We start from the raw sequence: 18,085 nt of genomic DNA on the forward strand, positions 1-18,085 counted from the left end.
TCATCCTGATATAAATAAGTGACTGAATAAATAGGAGAAAAGAGACAAATCTCACGTACAGAATAATTCAAAAAATTTACATTAATACTCCACCCTCAAGGAGACACAGCATAACTTCACATATAACTCCTCGCCCCTTAGGAATGGCATGTGCATGGTGATTTGCCTCACAGGAATACAACATGAAAAGAGAAAGCAGAGTGACTTCACAGTGGAGAAACCTGGCAAAGGCTCTTCTAGCTAGGTGACCAAGGGTAACATCAGTGACAGGTCACGCTGGTCGTACATAACACTTGATATGACAAGAATGACACCTCACTTGTGTGGTTTTCCTTACAAAAACCACCACACTCTAACCATGAGAAAAACAGACAAATCCCTATTGAAGCCCATTCTACACAATTCCTGACCAGTCTTCACCAGAACTATCAGTCGTCAAAAATAATGTCTAAGAGGGCCGGGGATTTAGCTCAGTGGTGCCACCGCCTGCCTCGCAAGCACAAGGTCCGGAGTTCGATCCCTGGTAGCAAAAAAAAAATAATAATAATATCTAAGAAAGTTGTAATCTAAGGAGTCTAAGGAAACATAACAATTAAATGTAAAATGTTATCTTGGATGGGACCCTGGAACATTAAAAGGACACTGGGCCAGGGATTTAGCTCAGTGATTTCGCCACCTGCTGCATAAAAAGGACATTACGCAGAAACGAATAAATCTGAGTAAAGTATGGAGTTCAGTTAATAATATATCAGTATTATCTCATTAATTAAAATGAACATACCACCGTAAGATATTAGCAGTATATGGAAACTTTCTGCACTTTTCTTGTATCTTTTCTGTACGTCTTTATTCAAATAGTTTTAAAATACGCTGTTGGGGCAAGACTGACCCCTGCTTATCTTCACAACTGTGCTTTCTGTCACAGGGTGCTGGTGACAGTTTTGTGGGAGCCTTAGCCTTCTACCTGGCTTACTACCCAAGTCTGTCCTTGGAAGAAATGCTCAAGAGATCCAATTTCATCGCAGCAGTGAGCATCCGGACCGCAGGAACACAGTCATCCTATCCATACAAAAAAGACCTTCCACTCACTCTGTTTTGAGTGCTGTTAACCCCCAGATAAATATACCTGGAAATAAAATGTACTTGTGGGTGGCCAATCTTAGCAAACACTTACTAGAAAATCTTTTTTTCTTTGCAAGTATTATGTCCATTTACTAAATCATCTTCAAGCTTTCATTTTTGAGTAACAATCCTTTTTGCTGTCCATGCATTCACACAAGGCAACTAGAATTAGATTCCACAACCCAGGTCTGTGCAAACATTACCACTCTTCAGGGCCAGCAGATTGTTAATGTTATGTGCACCACACATCAGGGGTGGTGAGCACCAGTGTCCAGCACCAGAAGAGAGAATGTCCAGGAGAGCGAAGGGGCCTAGGACCGATCTCCCAAGCACCTTCTGGGAGAGGCGTCTGATACTCTTGAGCTTAAGACTGTCCAAGTATCTCTTGTTGCTTCGCTGCCTTCGGGCTGCCATGAACTGTTGCACCTCTGCCACCCTGCCTTGGAGCCAGCCAATTATGGACAAAACCTCTATGAACTGGAAGCTAAATAAACTGCTTTCCCTCTAACTTTGGGTGTTGATTATTTTGTCTCAGTAACGAGAGAAAAGTTAAGACAAAATTTGGTACCAGAGAAGCCGGGTCATTGCTGTGACATTACTGACCATGTGGTTTAAGAGCCTTTGGAACTGGCATGTGGAAAGGAGAAGAGTCAAGATTCGGAGATGCTGGCTGAAGAAGTGGAGCTAGAATGCCTTAGGCTATTCTGTAGGGGAGGTTCTGGTCAGTGCTCAGATGATCAGAAAGCCCGTAAAGACCAGGCTTGAGATGTTTCTGCTGGGAAGAAGGACCACATTGGCTGCTGGACTCCAGACCATGTGTATTATGGCTCGGCAGAGAGTTTGTCTGCATTTTGCTCATGTCCAGAGACTGCCTGAGACTGAGATTAAGGGTGGTGGACTTATTAATCTCACAAAAGAAATTTTAAAGCAGGCTAATGTTGAGGCCGAGGCATGGCTGCTGATGGGGACTTTCAGCCAGATCTATGTTGAGAATCAAGAGCAAAAAGCCCAGCAGAATGATTTAAACTGTTTTTAGTTTGGCCAGAAAGGAAGCTCCAGTGAAGCTATGGACTGCAAAAATAGGGCAGAGATCTTGATTGCTGAGAAGGAACCAGAGACTAGAGAAGATGGCCTGAGGGCACCACAAGAAGCAGCAGGACTCCACCCTTTGCAGCCTCTAAATTGCAAAAGTGAAAGAAGGGCTTCGCTTTGAGAAATGAGTCCCAGAGCACCATGTTCCGGAATGACAGCAGCCTAGAAAATTTGCTCAAATTGGATTTAGAGTGCTCGGCAATCTAGGCCCTCGACCCTTAGAGTCAAGAGAGAGGGAAGACTGGCTACTACTGTCCCAGCAGGCAGCAGACCTTGGTGTCATCCACGTGGCACTGGTTTTAGGTACACGCAGAATGGAAGAGTTGTGGGGTCAGGAAGGCGTCCACTCAGATCTCCGAAGAAGGCCTGGGAGGCCAGGCAGCGTGCCCAAGAGGGCAGTGTGTGCAGCTGTGTGAAACCAAAGGTGCAGTGGAGAACCCAGAAGTTTGGAGAAGCCAGGATCTTCTGAGGAAAACTCCAAGGAGGGAGCAGAACCTGTCCAAGAGACAAGCCACAGAAGCTACAACCACTGGCAGTGCTGTAGGGGTGGAGTCACCAAAGCCTTTTGGAATTCCCAACTTGCCACAGATTGCCAGGGATGCTGGAAGTGGAACTGTGGGATTTAATGTTTGCCCTGATGGATTTTGGTCCTGCCTTGTTCCCATTTCTTGGTATCCTCCTGTTCATAATCTTTTGGAATGGAAATGTCTGTCTTGTGCCTTTGAATGTTGGAAGTGTTTGACTTTCTTTTCCTTTGTACAGGGGCTTGCGGCTAACAGTCTGCCTTAAATCTCAGAGGAGACTGGACTTGGAACTTTTCAGCAATGCTGAAACTGTTAGGACTTTGGCAACTTTTAGAGATGGACTAAATTTTTTTTTTTTTTGCATAAAGGGGTACGCATGAGTCTTTGGGGGGCCAGAGGCAGAATGTTACAGCTTGTGTCTAGATGTCCCCCGAAAGCTTCATGCAGTCTCTTTCGGAGGTGGGTGACTCTAGAGCATGTGATGCTAGGATTAAGGGTATATGATTACTAAACCACTACACGTGAGTGATTGGTTTGGCATGGCCCTAATCCTGGTAGTCTGAATAAGAGACAGAAAGTTGCTGTTAAATTCTCTTGTTGCTTTGCTACCTTTGGGCTGCTGTGAACTGTGGCCCCTCTGCCACCCTGCCTTGGAGCCAGCCGATTATGGACTGAACCCTCTACAAACTGTAAGCTAAATAAACCTTTCCCCCTTAAAAAAAAAAAAAAAAAAAAAAAAAACCTGTCAAAGTAAAGCTAAGTTGTCAATCCTGTGAGTTTGAGTATTTATTGAAATATTTCAATGTATGTGTCAGCAACCGACTGATGTGAACACCCACATTTGGCTCAAGAGCTGAATAAACAGGTTATTTGTTAGGCCAGATGTTAAGGCTCTGTTTTCTAAAATGATCTGAGTATGGCATAGCCCTTTACATTGATTTAGCTAGGATCATGTAAAAGATTTTTCTTGTAATCCAAAACTACTGTATACAATTTCAATCTAAAAATAGGCAAGATCTCACCTGTTACTGCTTTGAACCAAAGCTTTAATAAAAGATGCCAAAAAAATAGCTGACTATAATGCCACAGCACTTAAAACTCAACAACTGTTTACATCTAATTCCATCTCCACAAAGCTGCTCTTGTGTTTCTCTGAGAGGCTTAGACTGGGCCTGTGGAGGGAACACCTGTTATTTTGGGACAGGACTGGTTTCTTAATGCTTTGGCCAGAGTGAGCACTCTTTTATTCTCATATCATTTATCATACAAGTGCTTTCACTGAGGTAGGATGTGAACTAGCAAAGCTTAAGGGGAAAAAGCCATGGTCTCCTGAGATGACCCTTTCAGAAAGAAATCTGACAGATAAAGGGGAAAACTCGTTTTGAAAATTTGTGGGAATCAAGAGCCTGAGAAAGTGTATGTATCTGGGCAGGGTGGTACTGTAGCTCTTATCTGAACATCAGAATTATCAGTGGAATTTCCAAGCTGGTTTCTAAACTGTAGCCACCATGCTCCAGAAGCCTAGGAGTAGAGTAGCTTTATGGAAATACAACATAGCTCCACTTAGTTTCTTGGTGTTTGCCTCAGCCTCCGGAGTGCTAGGATTACAGGTGTGTGCCACCATGCCCAGCCGCCTCTTAGTTTAAAGATCTAGGGGATTCGGAGTCCAAAGCTGTCTCTAAAAATTCCTAGCTGCTGCTCTGGTGATCTGGGATTAAGAATATGAATCAATGGCATTATTCCTAATTATATAAGCACAAATCAAAACCCTAAGCTCTCTTGGTTTCCTTTCTCACCCTTCCTGTCCACCCTTGTCATCCGTCTGTTAACCCACTGTTATTACATGGAAGTTTCTAAGGTTACCTGGAGTGCTATTCTACCTTTTCTATGAAATACTAGGAGGAGCAACCTAGAAGCTCTTACACAGCTCTCATTATGGAAAAATGTCTTTTATTATATGAAACAATGGCTATTTCTTGGTAATGTGGTTGATTTCTAAATTGCAAATAGTGGAGGAAGACATCACTAAGAGACAATAGCACAGGCTATTTTAATATTTTTATTAAGGGCTATAAAAATATCCCGAAAGATAAATAAATGTGATACAATGATATCTGTCCTAATATGAAGAACTTTCTTTCACCACATTGTTCCCTTTCACAATGGTCTCCGAATCACAGGAGGCAGTTGATGCCATGCCATTTCCTCTTCTTTTATTACAGGCTGTGGGGTTTCTGAATCAGAATCCCGCCCTCGGTCTTCTCATTTATAAATCAAATTCATTTCAATCCATTGTTTAGAGAGAGCGTATTTTTTTCTGCTCCACAAAGAGGACTTTTTTTTTCACTGTAGGGGGGAGAAAAAAGGGTTGTAGCAGAAAATTCAGAAGTGTCATCATTTTTATTAAAAATACATATCACATGGGCTGGGGATGTAGCTCAGTGGTTCCACTGCCTGCCTGGAAAGCAGAAGGTCCCTGGTACCAAAAAAAAAAAAAAAACGTATCACAGCCTAATGCCTCTGCTTTTTCTTATTTTACTATTCCTTTGACAGGAGAACGGAGCTGACTTGAGAACTCAGCTCCTCAATCCCAGAGCCCAGAGAAGGTGGGAGACGGCTTAGAGAATGAGAAGGATCCTCTGTGCTACCTGAGGTCATAATCCATCTACTTGAAATACTCACATGAAAAATAGAAGCAAAAATGGTGTGGTTTTTTTTATTTCTTTTGATACCGAGGATGGAACTCAGGACCTTGAGCTTGCCAGCAGGTGCAGTGCCACTGAGCTATATCCCTGGCCCTTAGTTGGGGTTTTTTTGCTACCAGGGATCAAACTCGGGACCTTGCACTTGTGAGGCAGGCGGTGGAACCACTTTGCTAAATCCTGGCCCCTGGAAGTAAAAATGGGAAACACTCAGTGTCTCCACCCAGTTGATAGAGATCCACTCGGCAGTAGGTATGCAAAAACAGGCTGGAAGCTGGACTCCAAAACAGCACTAAGAACTGAGCAGACCACAGAAGAGAGTAACAGCCTGGTGCAAAGGATAGATACCGTGGAAACTTACTTCCCAGAGCCATTCAGTATACCCAAATATGAACACTTTAGTTTGGTAAGAAAGTATTATAACCAAAACCTCAACATTATCAATATTTCAGAGTAGTTCCCTGAAACAATACCAAAAGAAAGGGCTGTCTGCCTGGATGAAAGACGGGGAGCTAGATGCTATGAAATAGGGCTTCCATACTCCCAGGATGCCCCCTGGCTTGCCATTAACTGCCCACCGCCCCAACTCCCTCCCTCCCACTTAATTCCACCTAATGCCAAAAATAAGCAAACCAAAAAACACACCCTAGGAAAATCTAGAAACTCATGGGCTGGGGATTTAGCTCAGTGGTCCAGGCACCTGCCTAGAAAGGACAAGGTACCGAGTTCAATCCCCAGTACCAAAAAAACAAGACTGTCTCAAAAATCTAGAAACTCAAAGGACTGTGACCTAACAACTCCTTTATCCCCACCATACAAGGAGATACTCTACCTGAGATGCCCAAACTGTCTATGATTAAGAATTAGGGCTGGGGACGCAGCTCAGTGGAACAGCACTTGGCCAGTGTGCACAAGGCCCTGGGTTGGATCCCGAGCAACACAGAAAGAGAAAAGAGAGGGAGGAGGGGAGGGGAAGAAGGAAGGAAAGAGAGTGGGGGGGTTAGCTAGGGAGCTTATTTAAAATACATTCCCATTTCTTACCTCCACCCTATCATAATTTTAGTTCATCAGAGATAGAGTAAGACTGGAAGACTCTTTTTTAAAACTACAGCCAGGTGTCATTACACACCTGTAATCCTGGGAGTTGGGAGGCTGAGGCAGGAGGATCCTGGCGAGTTCAAGCCCAGCCTGGGATACATAGTGAGTTCAAGGCCAATCTGAACTACATAGTAAGACCATGTCTCAAAAAACCTAAATAGGGCCAGGGATTTAGCTCACTGGTTCCACTGCCTGCCTTGCAAGCACAAGGACCCGAGTTTAATCCCTGGTACCAAAAAAAAAAAAACTAAATAAACTCAGACAATCTGATGGGCAAGTAGATTTAAGAACCATTAACTAACAGAATTTTACTTATTAAAATTAATAAAAACATACATACATTATAGATAAGGGAAGTGTTCGTATATTTCAAATCATCTAAGTATGACTGACTATCCTAAGACTCCAAGGAAAACATTATATCTTGCATTATAAGATGTTAGTGTCAGGTAAAAAAGGCTGAAAACCAAGACCAGGCCAGGGACCAGGCCAGGCCACAACAAGCCTTTATTGCAGGGACGACCTGCCAGGCTGTCTCTGAACAAAGGAGCCAAAAGCAATATGGTAGGGGTAGGGAGCGCTTCTTATAGGAGCTGGGGTGGGGCTAAGTGAGGTAGTGGCTAGGGACTGGAGGAGCCTGTGAGGTCAGTAGTTGGTAGGAGGAGAGCAAGCATCAGGTTACTCTTTTGGTGGGAGTAGGGGTATGTTGGAAAGAAGGTAGCTATTATATACATCAGCCACCCTAAATCGGAGGGAAATCTGTCAGTTAGTAAAGACTCAAGATAGTCTGCCATCAAACAATCTTGTTAATTACAAAAAATATTTCCTCAATGTTTTTCCATATGGAAGTTTAAAACTGGGTAAGAAATGAGGGTTGATAATCCCAGAGCCAGGAGCAGTGGGACATGCCTGTAATCCCAGCACTCTGGGAGGCTAAGGCAGGAGAACCACAAGTTCAAGCCCATCCTTAGCAATTTAATGACTTAGCAGGAATTTATCTTAAAATAAAATATAAGAAAAAGGAAAAAAAAAAGAAATGAGGGTTGAACTAGTTATAACTCAATGGTAGAGTGCTTACCTAGTAAGTGCAAAGCCCAGGGTTCAATCCCAGCACCCCAAAAAGGGAGCCAGGTGGGGAGGGAATGTGGCCCAGGCATGGTGGCACAGGCCTGTAATACCAACACTCTAGGAGGCTAAGGCAAGAAGATCACCAAGTTCGAGCCCACCCAGAGAAACTTAGCAAAACCCTCTCAAAGTAAAATACTGTAAAAAGCTGGGGATGTCATGTTTACAGCAGCACAGTTTATAATAGCTGCATCTTGGAAACAGCCCAAGTGTCCATCAACAATGAATGAGTAATGAAGACGTGCTTTTTTTTTTAAACGGAATACTACTCAGCCATAAAGAAAGATAAACAAGCCATTTATGCTAAATGGATGCATTTTGAGACCATACTTTTTTTTTTTGGTACCAGGGATCAAACTTGGGACTTGAGAGGCAGGCGGCAGGCACCACTGAGCTAAATCCCTGGCCCAAGAACGTACTTTTAAGTGAAATAAATCAGACACACATGTGTAAATACCACATTGTTTCTCTGGTGTGAGAAACTGAAAGTGTGAATGAGGACCAAAATGTACTAACAGATATTGTGAAATAGGAAGAAAATGTTCAAAGGGGAAGGGGAACTAGGGAGAAAGAAAAGAAGGAAATGAAAAAAGGAAAAGAATGGAACAAAGCTTTTATAAGTAAGGAGGGGTGCAGGGGTTGAAGGGAGGGAAAGGCAGGGAAAGGCAGTATATCATGTACAGGTACAAATTCCCTATGATGAATGTGATCATTATGTATACCTAAAATATACCAATAAACTTAATTTTAAAAAATAAAATTTTTCTTAAAAAAAAAAAAAAAAGTTGGGCCAGGGATTTAGCTCAGTGGTTTCACCACCTGCTGTGCAAGCTCAGGGACCGGAGTTCGATCCCTGGTACCCAAAAAAAAGAATGAATACAACTATACAACTATACTTGGCAATGTGGAGATTGCACACTGTAAGAAACCCTGATTTAATACATCTGTATGCCATGAGATGCCCCTATGAATGTCCTGCAAACCCCCTAAGAACCTAAAGACCAAAGGGGATAGCGATGGTGACGGAGCTCTCAAGGCAACACCAGTATTTGAATGAACTAAAACAGGAAGGCAGGGGACAGGAATGACAGTCCAGCTCCAGGGCCTTGAGTGCTAGCTAGGCTGACCACAGAAGGTGATCCTGATTTTACAAAACTAGAAGTTTTAGGAGATGAAGTCAGGTCTGTGTAATATAAAGGGCAGGCTCTGGAGTCAGGAGGATTGGGTTCAAACTTTGGCTCTACTATCCATCAGCTTTGAGTTCCTGGCCAAACTTCTCAAAATACTCTACCCTCAGCTTCCTTCCTGTAAAAGAGAGAACCCCATCTCCTTTACGGAGCTGCTGCCAGGTACACAGTGAGCATTCGATATGTGTCAGTTGAGTTGAAATGACACACTGCTATCCACAACCATAAACATAAATTACTTTTCTGTCAAAATATTTGCTGCTTAATTGACAGAAAAATGAATCTGTCAAGTTCTTTTCCTACAGCTAACCTAAATCCATTCTATTTCAGTTAAAGTCTTTATTGTCTTGTTTAGTCATGCAAGAAATTAAAACTGACAAGTTTTCATTCTCTTTATGATAAACAAAGTTTAATAAACTTATGCCTCAGCCCTTAATCCTTCCTCCTTGGAAATCAGCATCTAGTTTTATATAAGAAAAAGGAGTTTGAATGGCAGATGCAGCCAGTTCCTCCCATAGGGTGTACTATGAAATGCTCAATAACTAGGCATGTTTACTTACCTGATTTCCTTCAGAAAAGAGACTAACAAGACATTATCCTCCAACCAACTTTACTCACTGCAGTAAAATATGCTGGGGCCGGGGCCGGGGATTTAGCTCAGTGGTTTCGCCACCTGCTGTGCAAGCACAAGGACCCGAGTTCGATCCCCAGTACCAAAAAAAAAAAAAATATATATGCTGGAGAAACTGCCAGACTATTTGGTGCCCTGGGCAGTGGGGCAGGCCCCAGGCCCAACATCTTCATCACAGAAGTCTACAGGGCATTCGGCAGATGGGCAGAAACCCAGCCACTCTGCTAAACCAGAACGTTCATTTTTTCAAAAAAGATAAAAGTTGTGTTGTCAAGACTGAAGAGCATTTCTTATTTAGCAAAGTTCTGTCTATCAGAAATTTATGGCAGAGCTGTGGGTCGGTCACACGCCTGCTCTTGTGCGACTGCCACTGAGGCGCTGTCGCAGCTGGGCGCAGAGCTCCACGGTTCAGCAGCCTCTGGTGTTATGTCGCAGAGTGGGGTCCCTCGGTTGCAGGAGGAAAACCTGCAGGGCTCCTAGGTAGAACTGCACTTCAGCAATAATGGGAACGGGAGCAGTGTACCAGCCTCAGTTTCTATTTATAATGGCGACATGGAAAAAATACTGCTAGATGCCCAGCATGAATCTGGACGGAGTAGCTCAGAGTTCTCACTGCGACAGCCCACCTCGCTCACAGACACCACAAGATACTAATAGAGCTTCTGAAATACCTACACATAGGACTGGAGAAAAAAACAGCTCTCAATCCAAGGAAGATTATATTGAGAGAAGGAAAGAAGTTGAAAGCATCTTGAAGAAAAACTCAGATTGGATATGGGATTGGTCAAATCGGCCAGAAAATATACCCCCTAAGGAGTTCTTCTTTAAACACCCGAAGCGCACAGCTACTCTCAGCATGAGAAATACAAGTGTTATGAAGAAAGGGGGCATTTTCTCAGCAGAATTTCTGAAGGTTTTTCTTCCGTCTCTGCTGCTGTCTCATCTACTAGCCATTGGATTGGTGATCTACACTGGAAGGCATCTGACAACCTCCACCAGCACTTTTTGATGAAGAACTGGATCCAACTTTGTTCACGTGGTGGGGATTTGTATCTAAGCTTGTGACAGCTGACTTGAAGAGCTATCATCATGATCCTTGGGTGGCTGCACCACTTGTTTATTCTGTACATGCTGCGTTCCTGATTAGTAAAGTGAAAGAATAGACACTAAAATCATGCTGATCTGTAATTATACCTATAGGATCAATTAATAAGCATGGCAGATTAATATCTACAGTATGAATTTGGTAGTAAATTTTCTTTGGATATTAGATATAAATAATATAAATAATTTTAATATACTAGTCATCATGTATGTAGTATCTAAAAATATGTAACTTTAATTCAGTTAAAACATTTTAATATTTCAAAGAATGAATAACATTGATATTAAAATCACTACATTAAGGGGTTTGCCCAAAAGAAATATCGTGACCTTATAATTACACTATTGTAGAATATGTTTAAGTTAGATGGATGCAGATTGTCTATAAAGACCACTTAACTATATAAATTGTTCTTATAGAGAACAAGGTAGTTAGAAATTCCACTGTGAGTTGGTGAACTAAGCAGCTGTTGCTTTTCCAGTGTCAGGACTCCAGGTAGTCACCTTAGGTGGTCAGTTTTCTGACAAAGGCAGTTATTCAGTCTCTCTTACCCTTCATTACTCTGGACTGCTGGATTTAATTTTACCTGTTTGTGCTCAACTTTTGTGTGTTCTTAAAATTAGCTTTATTGTAAGCAAATCTGTGTCTACTTTAGAAGTCTAGAAGTAGAAGAAATAAATTATTGCCAAATACTTTGGAGATTATTGTACTTACATAAGATTAAGAATCAAATATCATGAAAGTTTCTTGATTAAGTCAGGCCTGTTCCCCATTATGTCATTCTTTATCTTTTCTACAGCATGATTTTTAGAAAGGCTGCATCTTTGATACGATGCTGTGTGTATTATACTGTATTTGTTTCACCTTTCCACCTTTATTTCAGGTGCGTTAAAGTAAATGTAACATTTTAACTTTAAAAAAAAAAGAAATTTATATATGAATCTTTTTCTCCCACTTCTTGAACTTATGATCACAACAGTATAAGGTTATATCCTTTGCCAATCTCAACACTTAAAAGTCAATCTGAGGGACCAGGGATTTAGCTCAGTGGTTCAACCATCTGCCTTGCAAGCACAAGGAGCCGAGTTCGATCCCTGGTATAAAAAAAAAGTCAATCTGACCAATACTAAGTTCCCAATACCACCTCCACAGTAACAATGAAAATTCCAATACATTTCATACTTAAAATATCATAGGTTATTCAATCAACGTTAGTATTATGCAAATTCCTAAAAATAAACTGTAAAGGAGCTAAAATAGCAGAAAAACAATTACTTTACCACACAGTTCATCATTTTGAGTTTTTACCAGCTAATATAAAGAAATCAGAGAGAGAATAATATTATAGCAATCCAGTTTCAAACTTTATCATCCTAATAATTTTTCCAACATATGAAGAATCATCCTGAAATTAAGATTTGTATCTTCAAGTATAACCTAGAATTTCCTTTTATTACAATAATGATCAAAGGGCCGGGGATTTAGCTCAGTGGCACTGCACCTGCCTCAAAAGTGCAAGGTAAGGAGTTTGATCCCCGGTACCAAAAAATAATAATAATAATAATAATAATGATCAAAAACACGAGCACCACAAAAACAGCAAAGAATTTTACTTTTATTAAAGAACAGAACTCAAGTAATTTTAAGCTGATAATCGAGCTTCTCAGAGCATTTTATAAATGCCTCCTCACATTAGTTCAGCTTTTATCGTATTAAGAAACAATTATGAACAGCACAAAAGTGAAATAACATCCAGAGTACTGACATAAAAGAGTGTGTCTGCTGGATTATTCTGCACAAATCTGCACATCAACCCAGAAACAGAATGGGCTTCCACCAACAGCCCTCAGGTGCTGCTGTTTGGCTTTTGAGCAGACAATCTGGCCTTGGGAACACTCGTCTCTTCTAGACAAATACTTCTCTCTGCTGAGACCATTTACAGTTACCATTTATTATGGCATTTTGGTGGATGACACAAAATGGAAGACCAAATTCCCCACTCTCGTGAACCAATATAAAGACATATTTCTTTAACTCAGATCTGAGGCCCATAACTTCCCACTCTAAGACCATACACTCCCTTTGTCTAAAAATTTCTTTGTAAAGCAGGCATGGTGATACACACCTGTAATCCCAGCACTAGAGACTGAGGAAGGAAGGTCACAAGTTCAAGTCAAACCCTATCTCAGAAAAGGAAAAAAAAAAAAAAAAAAACACCAAATTTTTTTTGTTTCCCCAGTGCTACTGCCTATCCTCCTTCTGTGGCTGATAAACTACACATCATAAAGTTCTTCACAATCTGTCCCATCTAACGTAAGTTTCCCGGCCTCCCCGCAACTTCCTCCCACACCTCAGCATCCTCATCATTTCACTCAGACCATTTACCATAATGTCATTCTCTCCCTTCCCCACCAGAATATAATTACCAAGAGTACCCGGACCAAACTGCCTCGTGTCCTGATGTGGCTAGCACCATAACAAACCTTAAGTACACATTTGCTGAATGAATGCTACAATGTCAAAGGGGCCACAAAACGACCAGAGACATTTTGGAAAGGGGGCAGCAGACCTTGAAAGCATTTAAACATTTTGTGGAGTAACTTCTGTGAATCTTACCAACTGGATCATAATGCAAAAGGGTCAATTTCTCCCGGAGTCGGCCTCTCCTGGCATTGAAGGTAATACCTGTCCCGGCCTGGCTCACCATTCTCACCAGAAGGGTTCTAAGATTAAAAGGGAAGCTGTTACAAGTACAGGAAATACACTAAACTCCATCATAAGGGGATGGAACATTTGGAGAACTTTGTGGAGTCATATAGTTGTGGACATTAGTTGGCCCTAAGAAGGTTCTATTCTAAGACTGCCTATATTTCCCATTAAACATACACTGAGGCTGGATACAGTGTCTCAAGCCTGTCATCCCTGCTACCCAAGAGCAGAGACAAGAGGATCTCAGTTCAAGGTCAGCCCAGGCAACTAAACAAGAATTTGCCTCAAAATAAATTTTTTAAAAAATAGGGGGGTGGGGATGCTGTTGAGTAGTAGTGTGCTCACCTAGCATATGCAAGACCCTGAGTTCAATCCCCAATACCACCAAAAAAAATGTTTCAGCGGTTCTGAATTCCAAAGTTTGGCCTACCACAGAAAGATTTGGTAATGACCTACCCAAAAGAGTAAGAACAACAAGCCTCACTAGAGGTCTGTCCTCAGACTTCTACCTTTCAAGAACAGATGTCAAGCTGGGGATTTAGCTCAGTGGTTCTGCCATTCTGCCACCTGCCTCGAAAACACAAGGTTCCGAGATCAATCCCCAGCACCAAAAAAAAAAAAAAAAAAAGAACAGATGTCAAGAGAGGAAAATACAAAGTACTGGTAACCACAGCTGGCTAGTCAGGCAATTGTAAAAATGACTGCCTCAGAAGAGCCCTCTCTTCCAGGGCATGAGCAGTAAGAATACAATCAGAAAAGGACAAAATTAAGAGACTACAAGTTCTACATCACTAATGTCCAAATCTTGAACTCCGTCATACTATATATAAGTTACAGTCAACCAAATCATAATGTCCATGTTTGCCACACTGGACTTTTTAAGTACCTGTACTGTTTGTTACTTTTTCATGTGCCTTGTCTCATGCAGACCGTTATTTTATTTCTCATGTGAGTCCAAAACAAATTTGAAGCATTTAAAACATTACATACCCTTCCATCACTTTCAATGTTCAATACAGTGCTTCCACAGAGGCATACAGTATTTGATTAAGATAAATGATAATCATTTATTCTACAAAGATTCAACAAATCTCTATCAAGTGCTTACTCTATGGAAAGTATTTTGGGAATCATAAAGCTCTCAAAGGCTGTGTCTGTCCTTTAGGAGCTAAAGCTGTGGAAGGTAAGGTGATACACAAGATATGTTTAACAAATGTCACAAGAAGGTACAAGCAACATGAGGCAGGGAATGCCTCAACAGAAACCAAAGTTACAGACTTCTACAGAATCTGGGGGTGGGAACTTTGACACAACTGGATTATGAGAAAACCTAAGTTAATCAATAAAAGATATCAGGGAGGAAACGCTAACATAAATGTTTTTCATTAAATTTTTTTTTTTTGAGACAGCATCTCACTATTAGATCAAGCTGGCTTTGAACTCACTTTGTAGCTCAGGCTGGCCTCAAATTCACAGCAATCCTTCTGCCTCAACCTCCTAAATCCAGGGATTACAGGCATACACCACCACACCCACCTACATTTAATTTTTTTTTTTTTTTGTACCAGGGATCAAACTCTAGACCTTGTGCTTGCGAGCCAGGTGGTAGCACCACTGAGCTAAATGCCCGGCCTCCTGCTACATTTTAATTTTTTTTTTTTTTTGTACCAGGGATCGAACTCGGGACCTTGCACTTGCAAGGCAGGCGGTGGAACCACTGAGCTAATAAATCCGCGGCCCCCTACATTTAATTTTAAAAAGTCTAGTTTTAAGTATTTTTGATGTCTTAGGTTATTAGAAAAAAAAGCTATTTTAGACTTTTTCTTTTTTTGAAATAGTCTCCCTAGGGGCCAGGGATTTAGCTCAGTGGTGCTGCCACCTGCCTCGCAAGCGCAAGGTCCCAAATTCAATCCCCGCTACCAAAAAAAAATCAAAAAAGAATGAAATAGTCTCACTATACAGACCAGGCTAGTCTAAATCACTATTCTTCTGCCTCAGTCTCCAAATTCTGGATTACAGATATGCACTACCATGCCCACAGAATTTTCCTATCTTTAACACAGAAAATCTTCAGTTATTGTCAACAAAATCATTTTGAAATAGTAGTCTGGTTATTTCTAGTCTCTCCAGTACACCAAGGAATCCTTTCATCTGCCATTTTTAAAGTGCTTATATTACAAATGCAAATACTTATAAAAGTGATTTTTTTAAAAGGATCTATGATGTAATAAAATCATAGTTTTTTTGGCTAGATTCCTGTAGTGGACTCTTGCCAAATGACACCTGGTCCACAATTTGAGGAAAGCAGAAGACAGTGGCAGTCCAAACAGCACAGGCCCATGCTTGGTTTAGGAACAAGACAGTCAACTTACAAATCTGGGACTAGAAAAAACAGACGTGCTCCTGTAGTTAAGCAAAGTTTTCAACAGCTCACTGAAGCATTTGGATCTATGATTTTTCAGTTTTACCATGGTGTGAAATTACTCGGTAGAGGCTGGACTTCAAATGCTGATGTCTTCCCAGGCTAGCACTAAGTGGTAAGATACTCTGGTGTTGTCTGCCAGCAGCTGCGGTGGTTCTCAGTCAGCCACAAGATCACAGAGAAAAACAATAACCTATACCAGCAATGGAGAACCTTTCAGAGCTTTCAATGACAACAAACCTCCCGCTGTGGCATGAGTGCCATAAGTTCACCACCACTGACCTATACTACAGGTCTTACGGAGTACTGTGTTGCTAAGCTATGATGTTCTGTAAGTTAGTTTTATTATAATTTTCAGTTTATGATATTTCCAACTTGCAACGGGCTTATCAGTGGTAACCCCATCATAAGTTGAGGAGCAACTGTCTTTTTGAAAAAGGGACAAGGACAAAATAATCACATAAGTAACTCTCAAACCAACTTTTACAAAATCAAAGCCAAATGCTTAAACATACAAGGACACGTTGGCAGCAGCTGGGCTAACAAATCTAAAATAAACAAGCAAAGTTCAAATTAAAAACTTTTACTTACTTTGACTTGCTCTTGGCAACTTTTTGTGTAAAGAAAAGATTGAAAGAGAAAATAAAAAATATAAATTTAGTAGCATTCTTATGCAAAGTTCATATAAACGTAGTAATACAGTCACTAAAATCATTTCACTCGTGACGTCTGCTGTAAATTGTCACTGATGTACCTACTGTATTCCCCAGGCTGGAGATGCAGCTCAGCGCTAAAGCACTGGCCTAGCATGAAGGAGGCCCTAGGTTCAATACCCAGAATGGGGATGAGGGAGATATTCCCTAGAGACAACTATTCTCTATTCTAACGTTTTGTAAAAAGAAGATTAAAAGATCCAACCAGATCAATACAATTCTTACTGGAATGCTTGGCACAATCACTGTAGTTGGCCTGGCTACTTTTAATCTTTCTGGTGTAACATTTGCTCCACTTTTCCTCTTTTAAGGTGAAAATATTTGCACTGGAACAAGCCTCGGGCTTAGGAAGCTAATCTTTGCAAACTCCAACAACTATTACAAAAGGTGCAGATAGGAAACTAAATCTAAGCCGGAAGTCAGCTAGGTGCAGCAGGGAAGAGCGCCGACTGGAAAGCCAGAGGAAGTCTCCACTGCTCCCACTGTGTCATCTCGGGCAATACACGGCCGCTCTCAAGGGCGGTTTCCTCAAAGTGAGTGGCCTAGAAATTCTGAGGTCTCCCCATTTGGGATGTGCGTTGCGTCTTCTGACACATTCCTACCGAGGGCAGAAAAAAAACGCCCGCACCTCCACACCAGACCTCAACGTCCGGCGACCCGTAAATGAACCCGGATTGGCCCGGCAGATCCGGGGAACCCACTCGCCGCGGCATAAAGCGCTCCGCGGGCGGCAGCCTCGAGGCCGGCGTGCACACCCTGCCCCGCACCATTGCTGGGCCTGTCAAGGGCCCCGCTCTCGCCGCAGCCCTGCCGCCGCCTCCAGCCCACTTACAGGAGACAGCGGAAAGGAACATGGCTACCGTACCCCTGGAATCTCCATGACTGGCATAGGGCCCAGTAAACAACTACTTCCGGGGCAGGGACAGATTCCGGAGGAGAGCTTCCGGCTGTTGCCCGGAGCCACGCCCCTCGAGAGTTTACATGTTTTTGCTCTTTACGCAGTGTGTTTTCCTTTTATAACAGTGGTTGTTGAAATCTCCTGTCTGGACTGAGACCTCGTTATCACGCAGAGTTCATACCCCAGCTCCTGATTCCCACTCCTGGACGAGGATTAGATGCTGTCCTTACTTGTTTTATCAAATAATCACAACCTTAGAGCCGCAGAAACTGAATGTTGTATTTGAGTGGCTTCAGACTACCAGCGCCTACATACATACTTCCTGAAAATGTTAGAAAGACTCCTCTAATCCAGCTCCATCTCCACTTGGAAGTTAGCAACCCTGCCTTAACTATCTATTGTATCTCCTTAATTGCTGTATCCAAACACACCTACCGTTGCATTGTGTGAAAAATAGGAGCTGAATGACTGACTCACTTGCCTAATAGCACAAAACTAGTGGCAGAGTCAGAATTTAAACCAGGTCTTTCCTGATTCCAAAGACTAATGACTTTCCTACTAGCCACTGGAACCTACCACTGTGCTATCACTAATTCTTCGTGTCTCTGTAGAGAACCTGGACTGCTCCAACACCAGCGATATCACCTATAAACTAATTTCCCGACAATTAACCAGGACTTTGGTATTGTCTTTTCTAATCTGGTATTTTAACCTACGTATTTTTGCAGACAGAATAAAATTCTATCTCATAAATTAC

The 18,085-nt window shown here is 41.8% G+C and overlaps 2 protein-coding genes and 1 pseudogene across 7 annotated transcripts in view; 2 read left to right on the forward strand and 1 right to left on the reverse strand.

Moving 5' to 3' along the window:
- Window positions 1–14,706, forward strand: part of Rbks (ribokinase) — a 117,418-nt gene extending 102,712 nt beyond the window's left edge. For 4 of the 6 annotated variants that reach the window (XM_021253645.2, XM_087216200.1, XM_004839224.4 and 1 more), the window contains exon 8: window positions 926–5,082. In XM_021253645.2, the coding sequence (XP_021109304.1) occupies window positions 926–1,099 (174 nt within the window). In that variant the 3' untranslated portion in view covers window positions 1,100–5,082. Of the gene's footprint in view, window positions 1–925; window positions 5,083–5,291; window positions 11,279–12,825; window positions 12,900–13,001 lie in introns of those variants that run through there. The other 2 variants (XM_013070148.3, XM_013070146.3) reach the window with 2 other exon arrangements.
- On the reverse strand, window positions 4,784–17,376 carry Mrpl33 (mitochondrial ribosomal protein L33). Its single transcript, XM_004839226.4, has 4 exons — window positions 17,263–17,376; window positions 16,309–16,327; window positions 13,203–13,309; window positions 4,784–5,084 (listed from the first exon to the last, which is right to left on the reverse strand). The coding sequence occupies exons 1-4, from the start codon at window positions 17,282–17,284 to the stop codon at window positions 5,035–5,037; spliced, it is 198 nt and encodes a 65-aa protein (XP_004839283.1). The 5' UTR covers window positions 17,285–17,376; the 3' UTR covers window positions 4,784–5,034.
- On the forward strand, window positions 9,908–11,278 carry LOC101724138 (BCL2/adenovirus E1B 19 kDa protein-interacting protein 3 pseudogene; annotated as a pseudogene).
- Window positions 17,377–18,085: the final 709 nt, after the last annotated feature.

The sequence above is a fragment of the Heterocephalus glaber genome, unplaced genomic scaffold (genome assembly GCF_053883595.1).
Source record: "Heterocephalus glaber isolate CG9 unplaced genomic scaffold, H.glaber_assembly_v1.0 deba00001457, whole genome shotgun sequence".
NCBI classification, from domain to species: domain Eukaryota; kingdom Metazoa; phylum Chordata; class Mammalia; order Rodentia; family Bathyergidae; genus Heterocephalus; species Heterocephalus glaber.

What these genes read in the sequence shown, in the direction of transcription:
- Mrpl33 (XM_004839226.4), bottom strand. Translation starts at nt 17,284, where the DNA reads ATGTTCCTTTCCGCTGTCTCCT. An exon ending in TTTGCATTATGATCCAGTTG is followed by an intron (nt 5,085 to 13,202) that starts GTAAGATTCACA and finishes TCCCCCCTACAG; the next exon opens with TGAAAAAAAAAGTCCTCTTT.